Raw genomic sequence first — 18,326 nt, 5'->3', positions numbered from 1 at the left:
CTAACTGTTCCTGAGTCTGTTGCTGTAATATTCTGATATGTGTGATCAAGTAACTAATCACACATGGCTGTCTCTGATGTCTTGCAGACAAGGCTTGCTCCGGACTTAAAATTTTGTGATCTTTCTTTAGTTAATTTTTCAAAAGAACAAATAGGTTTCACCCTGAACTCAACAAGAGAGTTTTCTTGTCAGAAATGGGAGAGATCAGCTGGGTAGTTTGTTCTTTCCAAGCTTTCCTCAACCCAGCTTGTTCTTAGCAGGCTGTTCTCAAATTGAACATCTTCTTAGCAGGCTTCCTCCGACTGAACCAAATAAAAAACAAGACCCTTCTCCAAGTGAGTCACTATTTGAAAACAGCCCAATCAGGCATCTATAGCAAAACAAGCAGTTATCACCATTCAGAGATAACAAGGTGTAGAGCTGGATGAACACACAGCAGGCCAAGCAGCATCAGAGGAGCAGGAAAGCTGACGTTTCGGGCCTAGACCCTTCTTCAGAAAAAATTTATCACCATTCAGGTGGTTTACAGGAAGCCTTGTTAAAACAAAATCTCCAGAGTCCACAGTGAACTTTCAATGACCACTTTTAAAGAAACCACTCCAAATATTTCCAAAAAAGAAAACAATAAAGTCTATTTTTCACGATGCTTCAAAACTTAAGTCTTCCAAGCAATATTAAACATAAAGCATTTTAGGTGTTGTATGTTTGTTCAGCTAGTTGAAGTTTCTGAGTAAAGATTATTTCTTTAAATTGCAAGAAGAGATGGACTAATTTTAGCCTATTACTAAGTTGTTTTGGGGATCGTGGATGGAGAGGGAATGCCTTTTTCATAATGTAGGACAAGGTTAGTTTGGTTGGATAACCATTCATTTTTGAGAATCTGATAAAAGCATGGGAAATATAGGTTGGATACTGACTGTCTGGCTTAGCTATGGGCTTTTTGTATTCTAGCTATATGGTATTATAGGAAAGGAGCCCATACTCTGAGGTGGCAGATATGATTTAGCAACTAATCTGATGCTTGACTATTTATCATAGGCTTGGAACTAACCTAACCAAAGGAAGTTAGATACATTTAGCATAATTAAACCAGAAAGCACAGGTATTATTCTTTTGTTTCTTAAGCATTTGGTAAGGCGTTGAGCACCTTAAGACTTGCTGTTGGGAATAAACAGAAACCAGGCAAAAACAATGTAAGGAGTGCACTACCACACCAACGCCTCACCCACCTTTTCCCACAGTCACCCTTTGCCCAAGTTTCGCAGAGCCTGCAGAAGCTACATTGGACTATACAGCCACCTACGGACTCATCCTGAGAGTGGAAGAGGGTCATCCTCTTCTGCGAGGGACTGCTAATGATGATGATGATGTTTCTTAAACTGGACTAAAAGGATATGAAGTCATTGGATTAATTATTATGGTTTTAGGATGGCATGTTATGATCCTAAAAAAGGTAGTTATTCAAGAAAACTCATTCCAATGCTTGGAAAAATGTGTTTATCATAATAGATCTATTTTGTTGCATTTATGTTTTGTACATGGAAGCTCATCCTAACTTATTGCTGTAACAGAATTCCACACTTTGTATATTCTGGCTTCTTAAGGTGGATGGATGGCTCTTTCCTTGACCTCAATGGAGAAAGCATGGAGGCAGAAGTAGATGAATTCTTTCGTGAAATTTACAAGATGCTAAAATTCTTCCGGCAAAAGCAAAAGAAGGCAGAACTTGAAAAAAAGAAGTCTGCCCCTCGCCGACGGTTGGTTGATGAGGAAGAGGTGGAAGAAGAAAAGAAAGAGAGTGCAAGTGTTACAATGTGTAGTGTAGTAATGGCTCAAATCAAGGACTTTAAGGTATCAGAAATAGTAAATGTGTTAAACTAATAACATCAGTAAATTGAAGGTATGGCTTTGATTTTCATCCTCTATCCTCTCCAAATTGGCTGGAATAGTAGCAGATGAAGCATGAAAAGTGAAAACCTTCCCTTATTGTTGCAAACTCAATTTTAGTTTAACATCCCTGATCTAGCCAGGAGGTTTACCTATCTTTCCTTCTCTGCCAGCCAAATGTAAATAAAGATGGGCTGGATGCTACATTTTCTTGTCTTCTGCTGCTAACCCTAGCAGCCCCTGGGATAGTAAGGAGAGGAGTGTTGATATATCCTGTGTTAGCCCAATCCAAGACTTGTGCATGAAATTTAAGCCTGGTCATGAGGGTTTTAATGATTATAGATGGTTCCTTCGACTTCCGAGACTTCCAACGAGGGAGCTGTTATGCATAGAAAACAGACTGGGCTTCTGATGGGATCAGTGCACTTGGTGAAAGTCTTGACCCAAGTGTTCTCAAGTCTGTAGAGGAAAATTGAAGTCACCAGCACAAAAACTGACATCGTAGTTTCCCTTAACATTTTCTCTGTTTGCCATTTCTCTAAAAGCTTGTTTATAGGCTATTAAAGGATGAGATTATCTTGTCGTTGATTGGAAATGATTATTTGCAGGTGTTGTCTGCTACCAATGGCCTAATCTTACCAAATTTCATTCAGTTATCATCCCTTTGGTCTCCTACCCTACAATGGCTTTCAGCTAAGCAGCTTCTCAATTTTGAAATTCCAATTATTCTTTCCAGATCCCTTGTATGCCTTGCCCCTCTCCATCTCTGTAATCTTCTCTAGTCCCACAACTTCCCATTATTTCTGAGTGCCTGTAGGCCTGTGTCTTGAACATCCCCAGCTTTAATCATTCCATCATGGACTGTCACACCTTCAATTGCCTAGGACCTAAGCTCTGGGCCTGTACCTTTTGACCTATCTACTTTGGTTTTTGTCTGTAGGACACTCCATAATACTTAGTAATTTGACCAAAGTTTCAGCCATCTGTCTTAATTTCTCCACATGTGGCTCTATGGCAGGTTTAAGGTGAAGAAGGAAATCTTTAAAAGGGACCTGAGGGCAAACTTTTTCACACAGAGGGTGGTGCTGCCAGAGGACCTGGTACATTGGGTACATTTACAACATTTAAAAGACATTTGGATGTGGTTAGGAAGGTTTGGAGGGATATTGGCCAAATGCTGGTAAATGGGGCTAGTCCAATTTAGGAAATCCTGTTGGCATTGAAGAGTTGGGCTGAATGGCCAGTTTCTGTGTTGCATGACTCTATGACTCTGTCATATTTTGTTCTATTATACTTCTTTGAAGTGCATTGGAAAATTTTATCACATTAAACCTGTTGGATCAATACAGTAATGTATACAATAAAGAATGTATGCCTAACCCTACAAACATCCCCTCAAAATTCTGAACCTCAGTGTTTTTGGCTGAACTGCTGGAGAGTTGGCATTAATGGATAAAATGACTGTTTAACACTTTCCCTTCAGTGTTTCTGCTAAAAGTACTGAGGAAGATTAGAGGCATTCCATGAAGAGTCTCATTTAACATGTCTCATAACTTGAATTCAAGCACCAAAGTAGTTGAGTAATTTTTCAAGATGTATTCAATGAATTATGTTTCTTTTATTAAAAGTCAAAATTCTTCAGTATGAGGAAGATACCAAAAGACACTGTTCACATCAGTTAATAACTTGATAATCTGAAATGTTATTTTCTTTTAACCAATCAATCATGGCAATTACATGGTTGAAAATAATTATGGAAATCTGTTTCAGATATTTCTGTTCAACTTTGCCCAGTTTCCTGGTGTAAATATTGCCCAGTATGATGCAAAACTACACTAAATAGTAGATTACAAATATGAATCCTGGGCTGTGCAAAAACATGTGCTTTCAGTCCAGGAAAGAATTATAATTGATAATAGGACAAGGTAAAAAAGGGACTAAGCAGCCAGACTCCCTGAGTGGAATTTAATGTAGGTGATGGGAAACTGTGCTACTTCTTTTCAGGAAGATTTGTTACTGCCAATTATTTCACTGGGCAGCAGTAGATCTTCCCCAGGATCAAACATCCAAAGAAAACAAGTCTGAGACTCACCGGCGAATCAGAGGTTGGTAATTCTTGCTTGGCAAGATATGAGTATAATACACTCATACCAAGCCCAGATTCATCAAGGAGCCCACGTCACAAGTGAATGTGGCAGAAAGAGGATTGGGGTTGTCATAGAGGCAGTTGGTCAACAGCAATGGAAATGGGTGGCTGTCAGTGGACTCTCACCTACAGGTATTGAGTCCCTTGATCAAGCATTGTGTGCTTTTGAATGAGGGAACCCCACACACCTCGGAAACTTGCAAGTAACTTGACAGGATTTTATTTTGAGCTTGCTGAATGGTCCTTGTTTTAGGTGATGAGACCCTTAAATGTGCATTAATTGCTCAACTAAATGCTGACTTAACAGCAGCATGGGAAGGCTGTGCATGAGCCTTCCTGCCACAGACTTAATTCAGGCAGAGAAGGGAAGACGGGAAGTCCTCACTGTCCATCTCATTGCTCGCTGTTACTTGATATCTTGGTGCATTGCATAAATGTATAAAAGCCAGTAAAATATTGAAGTTTTGCTTGTGACGATTAAACCATTTATCATCAAGATATGGGATTCTATCTTTTAAACTATTTTTAATTAATTTAGATTTTGGTGTCATAAAATTATATTATGATGTGGCAATTTTATCTACACTGGGAAAGGCTACTTTGTCAAAATGGAAATTAAGTTCATCATACTACATTGTTTTAAACCCTAATGATGTAATCATTATCCCCCTTGTTCCACTAATCAAAGAGAACATCAGATATTACTGTTGGTTAAAGCTATGAAATTATGATACTCTTTTCAAATTAAAATTGACTTTTACACTCTTGAACAGACAAAAATTAAATAGTACTAATAATTCACTCATGCTTGCAGTTTGTTGGCTGTTAAACAGATATTTTGCTTTGATTTGTTTTTTTCTATTTCTAGGAAGTTGTTCCTGTTGTATCCATACTATGTAACCCTGGCATGAGACCTCGTCACTGGTCACTGATGTCTGAAATTATGGGCTATGATTTGACTCCAGACTCAGGAACAACTCTGAGAAAAATGTTAAAACTGAATCTAACTCCATTCTTAGAAAAGTTTGAAGAAATTAGTGCTGCTGCCACCAAGGTAAATGTAAATCTATATTAAGTAATAGCTTATAAAGTACATAACATGTTGCATGCAGAAATGCTGCTATTGGCTATAAAGCACTTTCAGACATCCTAATATTGTGAAATGTGCTGAATATAAAGGGTGTCCAATTCAGAAAGGATCTGATAGGATGTCAACTCTTTAAAGACTATTTATAAACTATTTACCGAGATGATACCATGAAATAAAGCACTGCAATCAATTGTACAAAGTGGAGAAGTTGTAATTGTTGTTCTTGATACAGAGTAAAGTCAGGGGAGATGTAATGAAGTTATTTAAAATTATGAAGGATCTTTATAGGATAGCTCAGATTTCTGCTGATAGTGTTAGTTAGAGGTCGAGAACCAGAATCAGAGAACATCAATTTGAACTAATTGTCAAAAGAACAAAGGAAATGTGAAAAGAATTATTTTCCATATATATTATGGTCTAATATATAACTATGAGATTTTCTGGAAGCTGATTCAATAGTAACTTTCAAAAAGGAATTGAATATATGGAAAGCGATCTGTCAGGCCTATGTGGAAGAACAGGAGAGTAGTACTAATTTAGTAGGTTTTCAAAGAGCCAATGCAGGCTTAATAAGTTGAATGACTTCTTACTGTGCTGTATTCTATATATATTCATTCTTATCTTTCTTACTTTCTTTATGGAAATCTTGTCTTTTTATTCAATCTTAAGAACTAAATTTGTAATATTACACTGTTGTATGTACAGTAGCCCAAAATATAACTTAGCATTTAAAAATATTCTGATATAACATTATTAAATTATATTAAATAAAACATTGAAGCAGAAAATAATTTTTGAACAAAATAAGATGTTATTTAATTGGATCTTTCTTTAGGAATTCTCTTTGGAAAAAGCAATGCAAATCATGGAAGAAGCATGGGAGACAATAATCTTTAATACAAGTTTATATCGGGATACTGGAGTCTCCATTTTATCTGCTGTGGATGAGATTCAGGCTATCCTTGATGATCAAATTATCAAGACACAGACAATGAGAGGGTCACCATTCTGTAAACCCTTTGAAATGAAAATCAAGGTGAGTAGATTTGAAAATAGTACATCAATACAAGTTACTGGAAAGGACATACATCAGAAATGAAATGAAAAAACAAGTGAAAAGCAGAGGTAATTTTGTGATGTTGTTTGAGTGATAGGAGGCAGAGTATGGGATAAAAGGAATAGTCCATTGATTAGTAGATTAGTCAAGTTAAGTTGTGCAGCCTTTTGGCCTTTTCTCCTAATTGCCAGTGATCTATATGAAGGAACTGAGGATTTTGTATCCATGTTTGCAGATGATACAAAGTTAGGAGGTCTAGTAGGTTACAGAGATGTGAGCAAGAAGTTGTGAAGTATCCTGAGCAACTTAAAAAGAACTATAGAACCATAGAAATGAATCAGCACAGAACTGGACTATGCTCTTTCTAATCCCATCTTTCTGCATAGCCTTACAGTTTACAGTATTTAAGGTGCAGATCTTTTAAAAGAATTTAGGGTCTCTGCCTCCACCACCAACTCAGACAGCGAATTCCAGACACTCACCACCCTCTGCATAAAAAAAACTTACTCATGTCTGCTCGAATCTTTCTGCCATTTAGTTTGAATCTATGATTCCTGGTTTTTGAACTCTGCCAAAGGAAACAGGTTCCTCCTATCTATTCTTTCTCTACCCCTCATAATTTTGTATACCTCAATCATATTACTCATCGGCTTTCTCTGTTCCAAGGAAAACAACCCCAACCTCTCCAATCCAAACAGCGTGGGTCCCAACACCAAGCCCTGCGGAACACTTTGTGAAACAGTGTTCTATTCATGAAGGCAGCCATCAAACATTACCCTTTTTTTCCTGTTACTAAACCAACTTTACATCCAATTGAACACATTACCCTGTGTCCCATGAGCTTTTACTTTTTTTGACTCATCTACCCTCATCGATCCTCCTTGTCACTTCTTCAAAGAATTGAATCAAACTTGCGAAGCACGGCCTTCCCTTAACAAAGCCATACTGACTAGCCCATACCTTGCTAAGTGACAGAACATCCAATCTGTTACGATTGATACTAATAATTGCCGACTGCCGAAGTAAGACGAACTAGCCTATAATTGTTTGGCATTTCCTTTTTACCCTTTTAAAACAATGGGACCACATTTTCATTCTTCCAGCCCTCTGGCCCCTTCCTGTGTCTTGTGAAGATTAGAAAAGTAATCCTCAGAGTATTTGTTATTACCTCCCTGACCTCCTTCAACATGTTAGAGAACAGTCCATCTGGCCTCGGCGACTTATCCACTTTCAAGAATTCCAACTCCTCCAACTCTTCCTCTCTCATTATGATTATTTTGTCCAATATTTCACACTGCTCCTCTTCAATTATTATAGAACATCCTCCCTTTCCTTTGTGAATATAGAGACAAAAAAAAATTCATTTAAAATTCTTCCTATATCCTCTGCATCTTCACACAAGTTCCCATTCCTCATCGCTGATGGGTCCCACTTTTTCCTTAACTATCTTTTTAAAAGATTGGACAAAGCTATCAGATGAAGTTCAGTCCAGGGAAATTTAAAATCATCCATTTTAGATCTGAGAAAGACAAATAGGATTTTTTTAGTGATGTAAACTAAGACTTATGTGGGAGCATAGGAATTTAGGAAGAAGGGTCACTGGACTCAAAATATTAACGTTGTTTTCTCCCACAGATACTGCCAGGCCAGAAGAATTTCTCCAGCAATTTCTGCTTTTGTTTGTTCCACTTGGAAGGAATATATGGGGTTTCAGACAGTGAGGACAGAATAGATAAAAATGCAGATGTTGATTTTTCTGTCCTTGATTAGACGGGCTGTGATTAAGAAGTTATTGGATGTAATTAAGAAATGGGCCAAGGTATCACAGAGGGAGCAATCAATTTGAAATGCTGAAAAGGGAAGGGGAAGGAAAATATTTTTGATTGTGACATCATGTTGGAGATGGTAGACGGTTGAAATGGCAGAGGATGATCTATTATACATGATTCTGGTGAGATGGAACTTGCTGTCAAAGGGAACCCTCTTATTGTTCTTGAAGAGAAGAAAAGGGATGAAGGAAATGCAGAAAATGGGATGGGCATAGGCAAGGACCCTGCAAACTCCATTGGGAGGACTATTCTTGGGCTGGTCAATGGAGGAAAAGGAATGGCATATCTGAAGCTCTGGTATGGCAGGTTGCCTCATTAGAACAAATTTGATTGAGATAACAAAAGCAGAAGAATGGAATGGTATCATTCCAGAAAGTAGAGTATGAGAAAGTGTAGTGAAGGCAGCCAATAGAACGTTGACTCTCATATATAAAACTAGAATATAAGTAAGAGGAAATTGTGGCCTATATTGTTCTCTGATAAAAGCAAAATACTGCATTGACTGGAAATCTGCAAAATACTTGATTGCTAGAAATCTGAAATAAAACAGCCTGCTGGAAAATCTCAGCAGGTCAGCCAGCAACTGTAGAGAAAGAAACACAGTTAAAATGTTGATTCCAAATACTTTGGACTCAAAAGTATTAACTCTGTTTCTCTCTTCACTGATGCTACCAGACTAGCCAAGTTTGTGCAACATTTTCTGTTTATAGATATTTTCCTAATCAACCCATTCAGTGATACTATTATACACCTCCAGAGCAGATAGGACCTGAACCCTGGCCTCCTAGCTCAGAGGTAGGGATACCACCACTGCTTTGATTTCAATGCATCAACAACAATAATATTTTTATTTCTGTAGTACTCTTGATGTCATAAAACATCCCAAGAGGTTTCACAGACAAATTATAAAACAAAATGCGACACTGAGCCATTTAAGGAAATGTTACTGTAGCTTTTCAAAAAGTTGGCCAAAGAAGGAGATTTTAAGGCTTGACACAAAGGAAGAATGTAAAATTCAGTTAGATATAGATGTAGTGATTGTAACAAGGTCAGCCTTGTGGACCTCACAGAATATGAGTTCCCTGACTGGGGCTGTTAATCTGGTCCAATTAGGGACCCCTAGCTGACAGATAAAAACAGGAGTGTCAGACATCCTGTTCAGTCTGAGAGCTGGCTCAGAGGGAGCTGGATCAGGGTCAAGGACTCTCCACATCTAGATAAAGGGTGACTTGGTGACAGGATACCATCCTCCGTGGAGTTATTTCATGGGTGACAAGAGAAAAACATGCTCCTGAAGAAATTTGCTTGCAACAGTCGGCTTTGAGTTAGAATAGACATTTCTGGCATCATACTGTCATTTGGGACGCTAGACTCATTCGATCCTGCCATCAAAGACTGGGTCCAGCACGTGGAAAGAATGCATTATTTTTTCCAAACAAATGACACTGGGGTACATGAAAACAATGTCTAATCCTCCTGACAGCTTATGGACCTGCAGCTTTTTTAGTTATTAGAACCTTAACTTTCCCTGAGGCATCAGACACTAAAACCTTTCAAGAGTTGACAGATTTAGTTAAGGAACCAGGGGAACTCGTATCAAGATTTTTGACTAGGTTAAGATGATTGACAGAGGCATGTGACTTTGATTTAACCCTTAATGAGATATTGAGAGACCATTTGGTATGTGGGATTAATGATGTGACCATGCAAAAGTGTCTACAAGCTGAAGCCCAACTGGACTTCAAACAGGCACTACAACTGGCTTTATTGTTAGAAAATCTGGCAAATGGAGCATATGAGTTACAGAGTATTCAGTCGAAGTGGACACTGTCGCCAGGCTGACTGAGTTTGGGAAACACCACTTGAGTGAAGCCAATTGCACGGCCTCACTCAGGTCATATCCTGAACAGAGGGACTCTGGGTCAGCCCACAGCAAAACCCAAAACAAAGCCAAGCCTCAGCCAAATGGTAAAAATTTTCTTGAGGATCTGAGCTGGCGAGCCATTATAGTTGCTACCAGTATGTGGACTCAGGACAGCAAAGAGTGCCACTAGATCTAAGTTGAATAAGAGAACTCATAGGCTGGTATCCAGGAGAGTGCACACCCTGGTAAGTCCACCTACACCTGGTTTAGAACAGTTAGATTCCTTAGCAAATTCAAATCATAACTAATCAAAATAAATGTCTGGTTAAATGGTCACCCAGTTCTAATGGAGGTCGATACTGGCATGGCCGTTTCAGTGATTGCAGAACGAGTCTTTAACAAAATTCACTCCGGATTCCAACACTTAAGTTTGCGCAAAACCTTGGCTACACTGAGAACCTATACCAGGGAACCTTTACAGATTAAAGGGTGCAACTTCGGCTTCAATCTCTTATGAGAGTCAGCTGGTTCAGTTACCACTGATTGTAGTAAAAGGCTCAGGCCCAGGCTTGATTTAATGAAATTGGTTGAGAAAGATTCACCTACTTTGGCTCAACATTTTTCAATTAGAAAATGGCTGCCTAAGTGAAGTCGTAATTAAATACCTGGAGGTTTTTCAGGAAGGTCTTAGAACTATCAAAGGAGTCAAGGCAACCTTGCATATTGACCAGGAAACAATTCCATTATTCTGCAAGGCCTGCCCAGTGCCAATTTCCTTATGGGCAAAAGTAGAAGCCAAAATCAGAAGACTGGAAAGCGAAGGAATCATCAAATGAGTCCATTTTGCGGAATAGGCAGCACCCGGTATACAGATTGTGAAGCCCAATGTGTCAGTTTGCCCTTGTGGGGATTTTAAACAAATGGTAAACCACTTTTCACACCTGGATAAATACCGAATTCCTTGCATAGAGAATTCATACGCAAAGCTAGAAGGGGGGCTATCCTTCATGAAGCTGGACATGAGCCATGCATACATGCAATTGTATTAGATGAGGATTCCAAGATGTATGCTACAATTAATATCCATAAGGTTTTGTCTGAGAATGCCATTTGAGGTGTCATCAGCCTGTGCAATTTTTCAACGGATGATGGAGAACATTTTACAAGGTCTACTCCAGGTTGCCATTTACCTAGATGACATACTAATAACAGGGAAGACAAATACTGAGCACTTAAAGAACTTGGACACAGTCCTTAGACATTTCTCTCAGGTGGGCACATGCCTTAGAAGGGAAAAGTGTGTGTTCCAGGCACCCCAAGTGACATACGTGGGCTACAAAGTTGACAACACTGAGTTACACCTGTTGGAAGATAAAGTGAGGGCAATCAAAGGTGCCTTGCCTCCCATGGCTATACTGGAGCTTAGCTCTTTCCTTGGGCAGGTGAATTATTATGGAAAGTTCATACATAACCTGGCCTTCACCTTGGCACCCTCATGCCTGTTGTTGAAAAAAGGTCAGCCTTGGAAATGGTCAGTTCCACCTAAAACTGCCATCGGGTACTAAAGGGGATAAAACAATTAAGTTTATAATTATATATTTTATTTCAATAACTGAGGAAAAGGGCAAAGGATTTGGAAAGAAGGATTTCCCCAAATAAATAACATGCTTGAATCTTAAATAAATATTTAATTAACCATAGGATGCTGAGAAAATAATATTGCAATCATTTACGTAACAGAATAAAATGTTTGGAGAAAGAATCAAGCTATTTGTACCATACACACATTTTACACAGTGGTTCTCAATGATATTATAAAAAGACTACTGTCAGATCTTTTCTTATATCAACTAACTATATATTTTTGGTATGTCAGATTGATCATAGGAGATATTGCTGTGATAAATTTGCTGTATTAAAGAATAGATGAACTTTTGCTATGTTAAGCATCAGAAGGCTTTTTTTTTCATTTAGGCTGTGGCAGACAGGATGAATATCTGAAAGTATATCTCCAAGTTTTGAAGTACTAGTATGAGAAAAATATTAGAAATGAGAATATTTGTTTTCTTGATTACTGTAAATAATACAAAGACTATACAAAGATCTTGCTTTGAAATAAATAGATCAATGATCATATTTACGGTCATCAATTCACTTTTCTCTCTAGGAATGCAGAACACAATATTGAATTGTATTATTTTAACGCATTATTTTCTGCTTTACATCTTCATACTTAAGAGTTGGGAGGAGCGCCTGATTCATGTTCAGGAAACCATTGATGAATGGTTGAAAGTACAAGCTCAATGGCTCTATCTAGACCCCATTTTTTCCTCTGAGGACATTATGCAACAGATGCCAGAAGAGGGACGACTCTTCCAAACTGTGGACAGAAACTGGAAAGATATCATGAGACACTGTGTTAAAGATCCCAAGGTACATCTTGACGTAAATCATTATCTCAAGCTGTGTGAAGGATGGCCAAGATTTCTAATAAGCTTGCTATAAATATTTTATTTAAATTGTTCACCTTCATAGGTTCTAGCAGCAACATCTCTGACAGGATTGCTAGGGAAACTCCAGGATTGCAATCGCTTGTTGGAGAAAATCATGAAAGGATTAAATGCCTACCTGGAGAAAAAACGACTCTTCTTTCCTCGGTATTGTATATGCGATGATATTCCCAAATCTTTAAAAATTTTCTTAGAATGTCTGCATGTGTTTCTTTGGTCGCATTAAAAATAAAACAATCTGGAAATCCAACAACAGCAACAACAACATGTATTTAAATAACCTCATGAAAGTGGTAAAATGTCCCAAGACACTTCAAAGGAACATTATCCAGCAAAATTTGATAGCAAACTGGGTGGAAACCTCACATAACAATACTGTGAATATATATGCATGACATGAACTGCAGTGCTTGAAGAGGGCAATTCATCAACACCTTTTCAAATGCAGTTAGAGGTGGGCAATGAATCTGATCTTGCCAGCAATGCTTTCATCCCATGATTGGATAGGAAAAAAAATTGGGATAATTAATTAAAATCTTGGTCAAAAAGGTAGGGCTAAATCTTATGTTTTTTTGTTTGAGTTATGTTGGATTTTTTGAACTCCTCCCCCACTACCCCCTTCACAGGTTGAGTAACTTACCCATTCCAGTCCTTGTGTGGTTGCAGCAATAGTTGTTGTATTGCACACTTTCAATTTCCAAATGATGGAAAACAACAGTAAGTATACCTCCTCCAGCAGCCCCCAGCCTCAGCCAGACCATGCCAGTGAGCAATATTCCATTAAGCTGAATGGCCGTGCAGCTGCTCCAAGGTTCATCTAAGGTTTTGTGCATGCCAGTGCATTGACTACACATTTTGGAGTTGATGCCATGTGTGAACCTCAGAAGTCCAAGCACTAGAAAATAAAATTCAAAGGAATATTGTTGGTGAGCCCCCAATTATCCACATCCCCTTCCTACTGGCTGATCCTTCAATCTGATAGGATTTACACTTCTCCAAGTGTTAACTAATTCTATCTATATACGCCTACACCTACCTAACTTTCCCAGCCAGACCCAGGCCTATGAGGTGAACATGCCAGCTACTGTCATTCACATCACCTCTCCTGAAGAAAGAGGTGCTACTGACCTTGGACTGCCCTTGCCTTACTGTACCAGGACCCTCTGATTGACCTGTGCTTCCATGAATTTCACTTAGCTGTAGCGATTGTAACAAGATTAGCCAGCTGGACCTCATGGATTATGAGTTCCCTGTTTGGGGCTGTTAATCTGGTCTAATCAGGGAGCCCTGACTGACAGATAAAAAGAGGAGTCAGAGATACTGCCATTCTAACAGCTGACTGTGAATGAGGCAGTATTAGAGTCAAGGGCTGTTCATGTGTAATTAATGGGTGACTTAGTGACTGGACAATGGCCTCAGTGGAGTTACTTCAGTGGCAACGAGAGTGGGATACTTAGAGATCATTTGGTATGAGGGATTAATGACACAACCATGCAAAAATGCTTACCAATTGAAGCCCAACTAGACTCCAAAACAGGCGCTACAACTGGCTTTGGAAAATGCAGCAAGTGGAGCACAAGTTACAGGGTATTCTGATGGAAGTGGATACCCTCGCCAGTCCGAGTCAGCTTGGAGAACACCAACTGAGTGCAGGCGACTGTGCAGCCACACTCAGGACATATCCTGAACAGAGGGACTCTAGGTTGGCCCACAGCAAAACCCCAAAACAAAGCCAAGCCTTGGCTAAATGGTTAAAATTTTCTTCAGGATCCTGGCTGACAATTGTATTGCTTATATACACTGCCAGTATATGGGCTCGAGATAGCAAAACAGTCCTACTAGACCAAAATTGAGTAAGAGAATTCATAGGCTGATATCCAGGAGAGTTCATTCCCTGGAAAGTCCACCAACATTTGGTTTGGAATGGTTAAATTGCTTAGCACCATTAAAATCAGAATCAATCAAAATAAACATCTGGTTCAATGGTCTTCCAGTTCTATTGGAGGTTGATACCGGTGTGGCGTATAAGTGATTACAGAACTAATTTTTAACAAAATTTGCTCTGGAATTCAGCCCTCAAGTTTATACAAGACCTTGGCTAGGCTGAAAACCTATACCGGACAACCTTTACAGATTAAGGGTGCAACTCCAGTTCTGGTCTCTTATGAAAAGCAACTGGTTCAGCTATCAATGATTGGAATAAATGGCTTGGACCTAAGCTTGATGGGGTGAAATTGTATCCAAAAGATTCACTTAGATTGGCTCAACACTTTTTCCACTAGAAAATGGCTGCCTGAGTGAAGTCCTACTTAAATACCTGGAGATTTTCTGGGAAAGTCTAGGGGCTATCGAAGGAGACAAGGCCACCTTGCATGTTGACCAGGAAGCAATTCCATGGTTCTGCAAGGCCTGCCCAGTGCCATTTGCCTTATGGACAAAAATAGAGACAGAAATCGGAAGGCTGGAAAGTGAAGGAATCATAAAACCAGTCCAATGTGCAGAATAGGCAAACTGGTACTGATTTTGAAGTCCAATGGGTCAGTTTGTTTTTGTGGGGATGTTAAACAAATGGCAAACTACTTTTCACAGCTGGATAAATACCCAATCCCTCGCATAGAGGATTTATACACAAAGCTGGCAGGGGGTCTGTATTCACGGAGCTGGACAAGAGCCATGTTTACTTGCAATTGCATTTAGATGAGGATTCTCTGATGTATGCTACAATTAATACCCAGTTAGCCTTGTACCAATATATGAGACTGCCATTTATGGTATTGTCAGCCTGTTCAATTTTTCAGCGGACAATGGAGAACATTTTGTATGGCATATCTCAGGTTGCTATTTACCTGGATGATGTTCTAATAATTGGGAAAACTAATAAAGAACAGTTAGAGAACTTAGATATAGTCCTAAGGCTTTGTTTCCAAGGCAGGCATATGCCTAAGAAGGGAAAAATGTGTGTTCTGGGCCTTCCACAAGTGACCTACTTGGGCTACAGAGTTGACAAGACTGGGTTACACTCAGTGGAAGATAAAGAGAAGGTCAAGGTTCCCCAGCTCCCACATCTGTCCGGGAGCTTAGGTCATTTCTTGGGCTAGTAATTTATTTTGGAAAATTCTCTAAGGTTTTAGAGTAGATTTGTAGCTTGGATTGTGGATGTTGTGGTTGGTTGGCTCACCGAGCTGATTCGCTGTTCCGCAGACGTTTCATTACTCTGCTGGGTAACATCATCAGTGCAGCCTCCGATGAAGCGCTGTTGTGTTTTCCCGCCTGTTATTTAAACTCAGGTGTCCGTTGAGCTGGGTTACCTCACTTCTGGTTTACCTTCGCAATGGAGTGAATATGGGGTCTAGCACTATGTGTTTATTGATGGCTTTCTTAGTGGAGAACCAGGCTTCTAGGAATTCCAGTGCTTGTCTCTGCTTCGCCTGTCCCAGGATCATGGTGTTGTACCAATCGAACTTTATTCCTAGACGCTACCAACCAAGACTGGACAAAGGACCTAGAACGAGCTATTGACACCAGTCAACAGACCACAAGAGCCAAGTAAAGACAGATCTTTCAGGAAAAATTAGCCAAACTAAACCACCAAAATGACAACAACAGAGCAGACATCTGGATAAGAAACCTTTCAGACGGGAAACTGACAGACACAGAGAAAGCTGTTCTAATTTGTGGATTGAACTACAACCACAGAGATGCCAAAAAGACAGAATTCCTAGCCACACTGGAAGTCACACTGAAGACCAACGGCATCAATGAAGAAACACAACAAGCCATAAGACAGACAGTGATCCTCACACTGACTAGAAAAAGCAAACTTAACACTCTCAACACATCAGAAAGGATGGTCCTAGAAGGACTGAAAAAGGACAAAAACATCATAATACTACCAGCAGACAAAGGGCGCATGACGGTAATACTAAATAAACGGGACTACCCCTCCAAGGCACAGACACTACTAGCCGACGAGAACATATACTGGCAAGTGCAGACAGACCCGACACCACAACTGGGCAACAAGATTCTCAACACACTAAAGAGACTCAAACAGACTGGACAAATCAACAAAACAGACTACCTAAGAATGAAACCTGAAGGTACTAACACCCCCCGATTCTACGGCCTCCCGAAGGTACACAAACCGGAAGTACTCCTCAGACACATAGTCTCCCTGCCAGGCATGCCATCACATAGATTAGCCAAGGAGTTACAAAGGAGACTAAAGCACCTCTTCAGCAAGTCACCCCACTCAATCCATTCAGCCCAAGAGTTCCTCAATTCCATCAAGGACATAAGAATAGACGATGACAAGACCATGGTATCAGTTGACGTTACTACCCTATTCACATTGATAGACATGCCACTAGCAAGAGAAACACTGGCAACACTACTAAACAAGAACGAGACCCGAGTGACACCATCTCCACAGACAACATACTGAAGCTACTGGACCTATGCCTCACCACTCACTTCACCTTTAACGGCCAACTATATAAACAGATCAGCGGGACACCGATGGGATCACCTGTCTCCGGACCAATAGCTGAAGCGGTGATGCAGAGACTTGGAAGCATGGCCCTTCCGCTAATCCAACTGAAACTATGGATATGATATGTGTACGACACCTTTGTCATTATTAAATGGACCAAACTAGAGGAGACACATGAACTAATAAACAACACCCTCACTGGGATTAGATTCACCAGGGAAGAGGAAAAGAACAAACAGCTACCTTTCCTGGACGTCATGGTGGAATGCAGGACCAATGGGGAATTCTTAACAAAGGTACACAGGAAAGCCACACATACTGACCAAGTACTGAATTTCAATAGCAAGCACCCTAACACACACAAAAGAAGTTGCGTGAGAACACTATTTAAACGGGCAACAACATACTGCAGCAACACAGAACTACACCAAAAAGAAGAAGTGTACCTCTTCCAAGTGTTCAAAGACAATAGAAACCCGAAAAACTGGGTCAGAAGATGTCTATTACACAAACAACACCAGGAAGATATTGCACGCCCCGACACACTCATCATGCTACCTTACATCAAGAACACATCTGAACTGACCACAAGAGATAGTAAGAACTACTGATGCTGGAGTCAGAGACAACACAGTGTGGAGCTGGAGGAACACAGTAGGCCAGGCAGCATCAGAGGAGCAGGAAAGCTGACGTTTCCGGTCGGGACCCTTCTTCAGAAAATGTGAAATGTGAAATGTGAAGGACTCCTACGACTACTGAGCATCAGAGTAGCACACAAACCCACATCAACCCTACGCCAACTGTTAACCTGAACCAAAGACCTGATACCCCCACTATGGACAGGACCAATGTCATATACAAGATTCCCTGCAAAGACTGCGACAAACATTACATTGGACAGACAGGAAGGAAATTAGCCACAAGAGTACACGAACATCAACTGGCAACAAAAAGACACGACCAATACTCACTCATCTCCATCCACTTGGATAAGGAAAACCACCAGTTCGATTGGGACAACACCATGATCCTGGCACAGGCAAAATAGAAACAAGCACGGAAATTCATAGAAGCCTGGTTCTCCACTAAGAAAGCCATCAATAACACATAGAACTAGACCCCATATACACTCCATTGCGAAGGAAAGCCGAAGTGAGGTAACCCAACTCAACGGACACCAGAGTTTAAATAACAGACAGGAAAACACAACAGCGCTTCATCGGAGGCTGCACTGATGATGTTACCCGGCAGGGTAATGAAACGTCTGTGGAACAACGAACCAGCTCGGTGAGTCAACCAACCACAACATGGAAATTTCATAGATAACCTGCCCTTCACCTTGGGATCTTTGCATCAATTCCTAAAAAAGGATCAGCCTTGGAAATGGTCACATAGATGAGCCTTAGCTTTCACTGAAGTAAAGAAACAGCTATCATCTTTTAAGGTGTTGG

At 39.9% G+C, this 18,326-nt stretch overlaps 1 protein-coding gene across 1 annotated transcript in view; it reads left to right on the top strand.

The window, feature by feature from the left end:
• The window catches only part of dnah12 (dynein, axonemal, heavy chain 12), a 265,038-nt gene that overhangs the window by 56,556 nt on the left and 190,156 nt on the right, over positions 1-18,326 (top strand). Inside the window, exons 14-18 of the mRNA XM_048606726.1 lie at positions 1,605-1,851; positions 4,902-5,087; positions 5,959-6,159; positions 12,112-12,306; positions 12,409-12,530. Coding sequence (XP_048462683.1) covers positions 1,605-1,851; positions 4,902-5,087; positions 5,959-6,159; positions 12,112-12,306; positions 12,409-12,530 — 951 coding nt within the window. The remainder of the gene's footprint in view (positions 1-1,604; positions 1,852-4,901; positions 5,088-5,958; positions 6,160-12,111; positions 12,307-12,408; positions 12,531-18,326) is intronic.

This window comes from Rhincodon typus, chromosome 16, assembly GCF_021869965.1.
Source record: "Rhincodon typus isolate 14 chromosome 16, sRhiTyp1.1, whole genome shotgun sequence".
Taxonomy (NCBI): domain Eukaryota; kingdom Metazoa; phylum Chordata; class Chondrichthyes; order Orectolobiformes; family Rhincodontidae; genus Rhincodon; species Rhincodon typus.
Note: the sequence above shows the minus strand (reverse complement) of the source record. Positions and strands in the feature narration are given on the sequence as shown.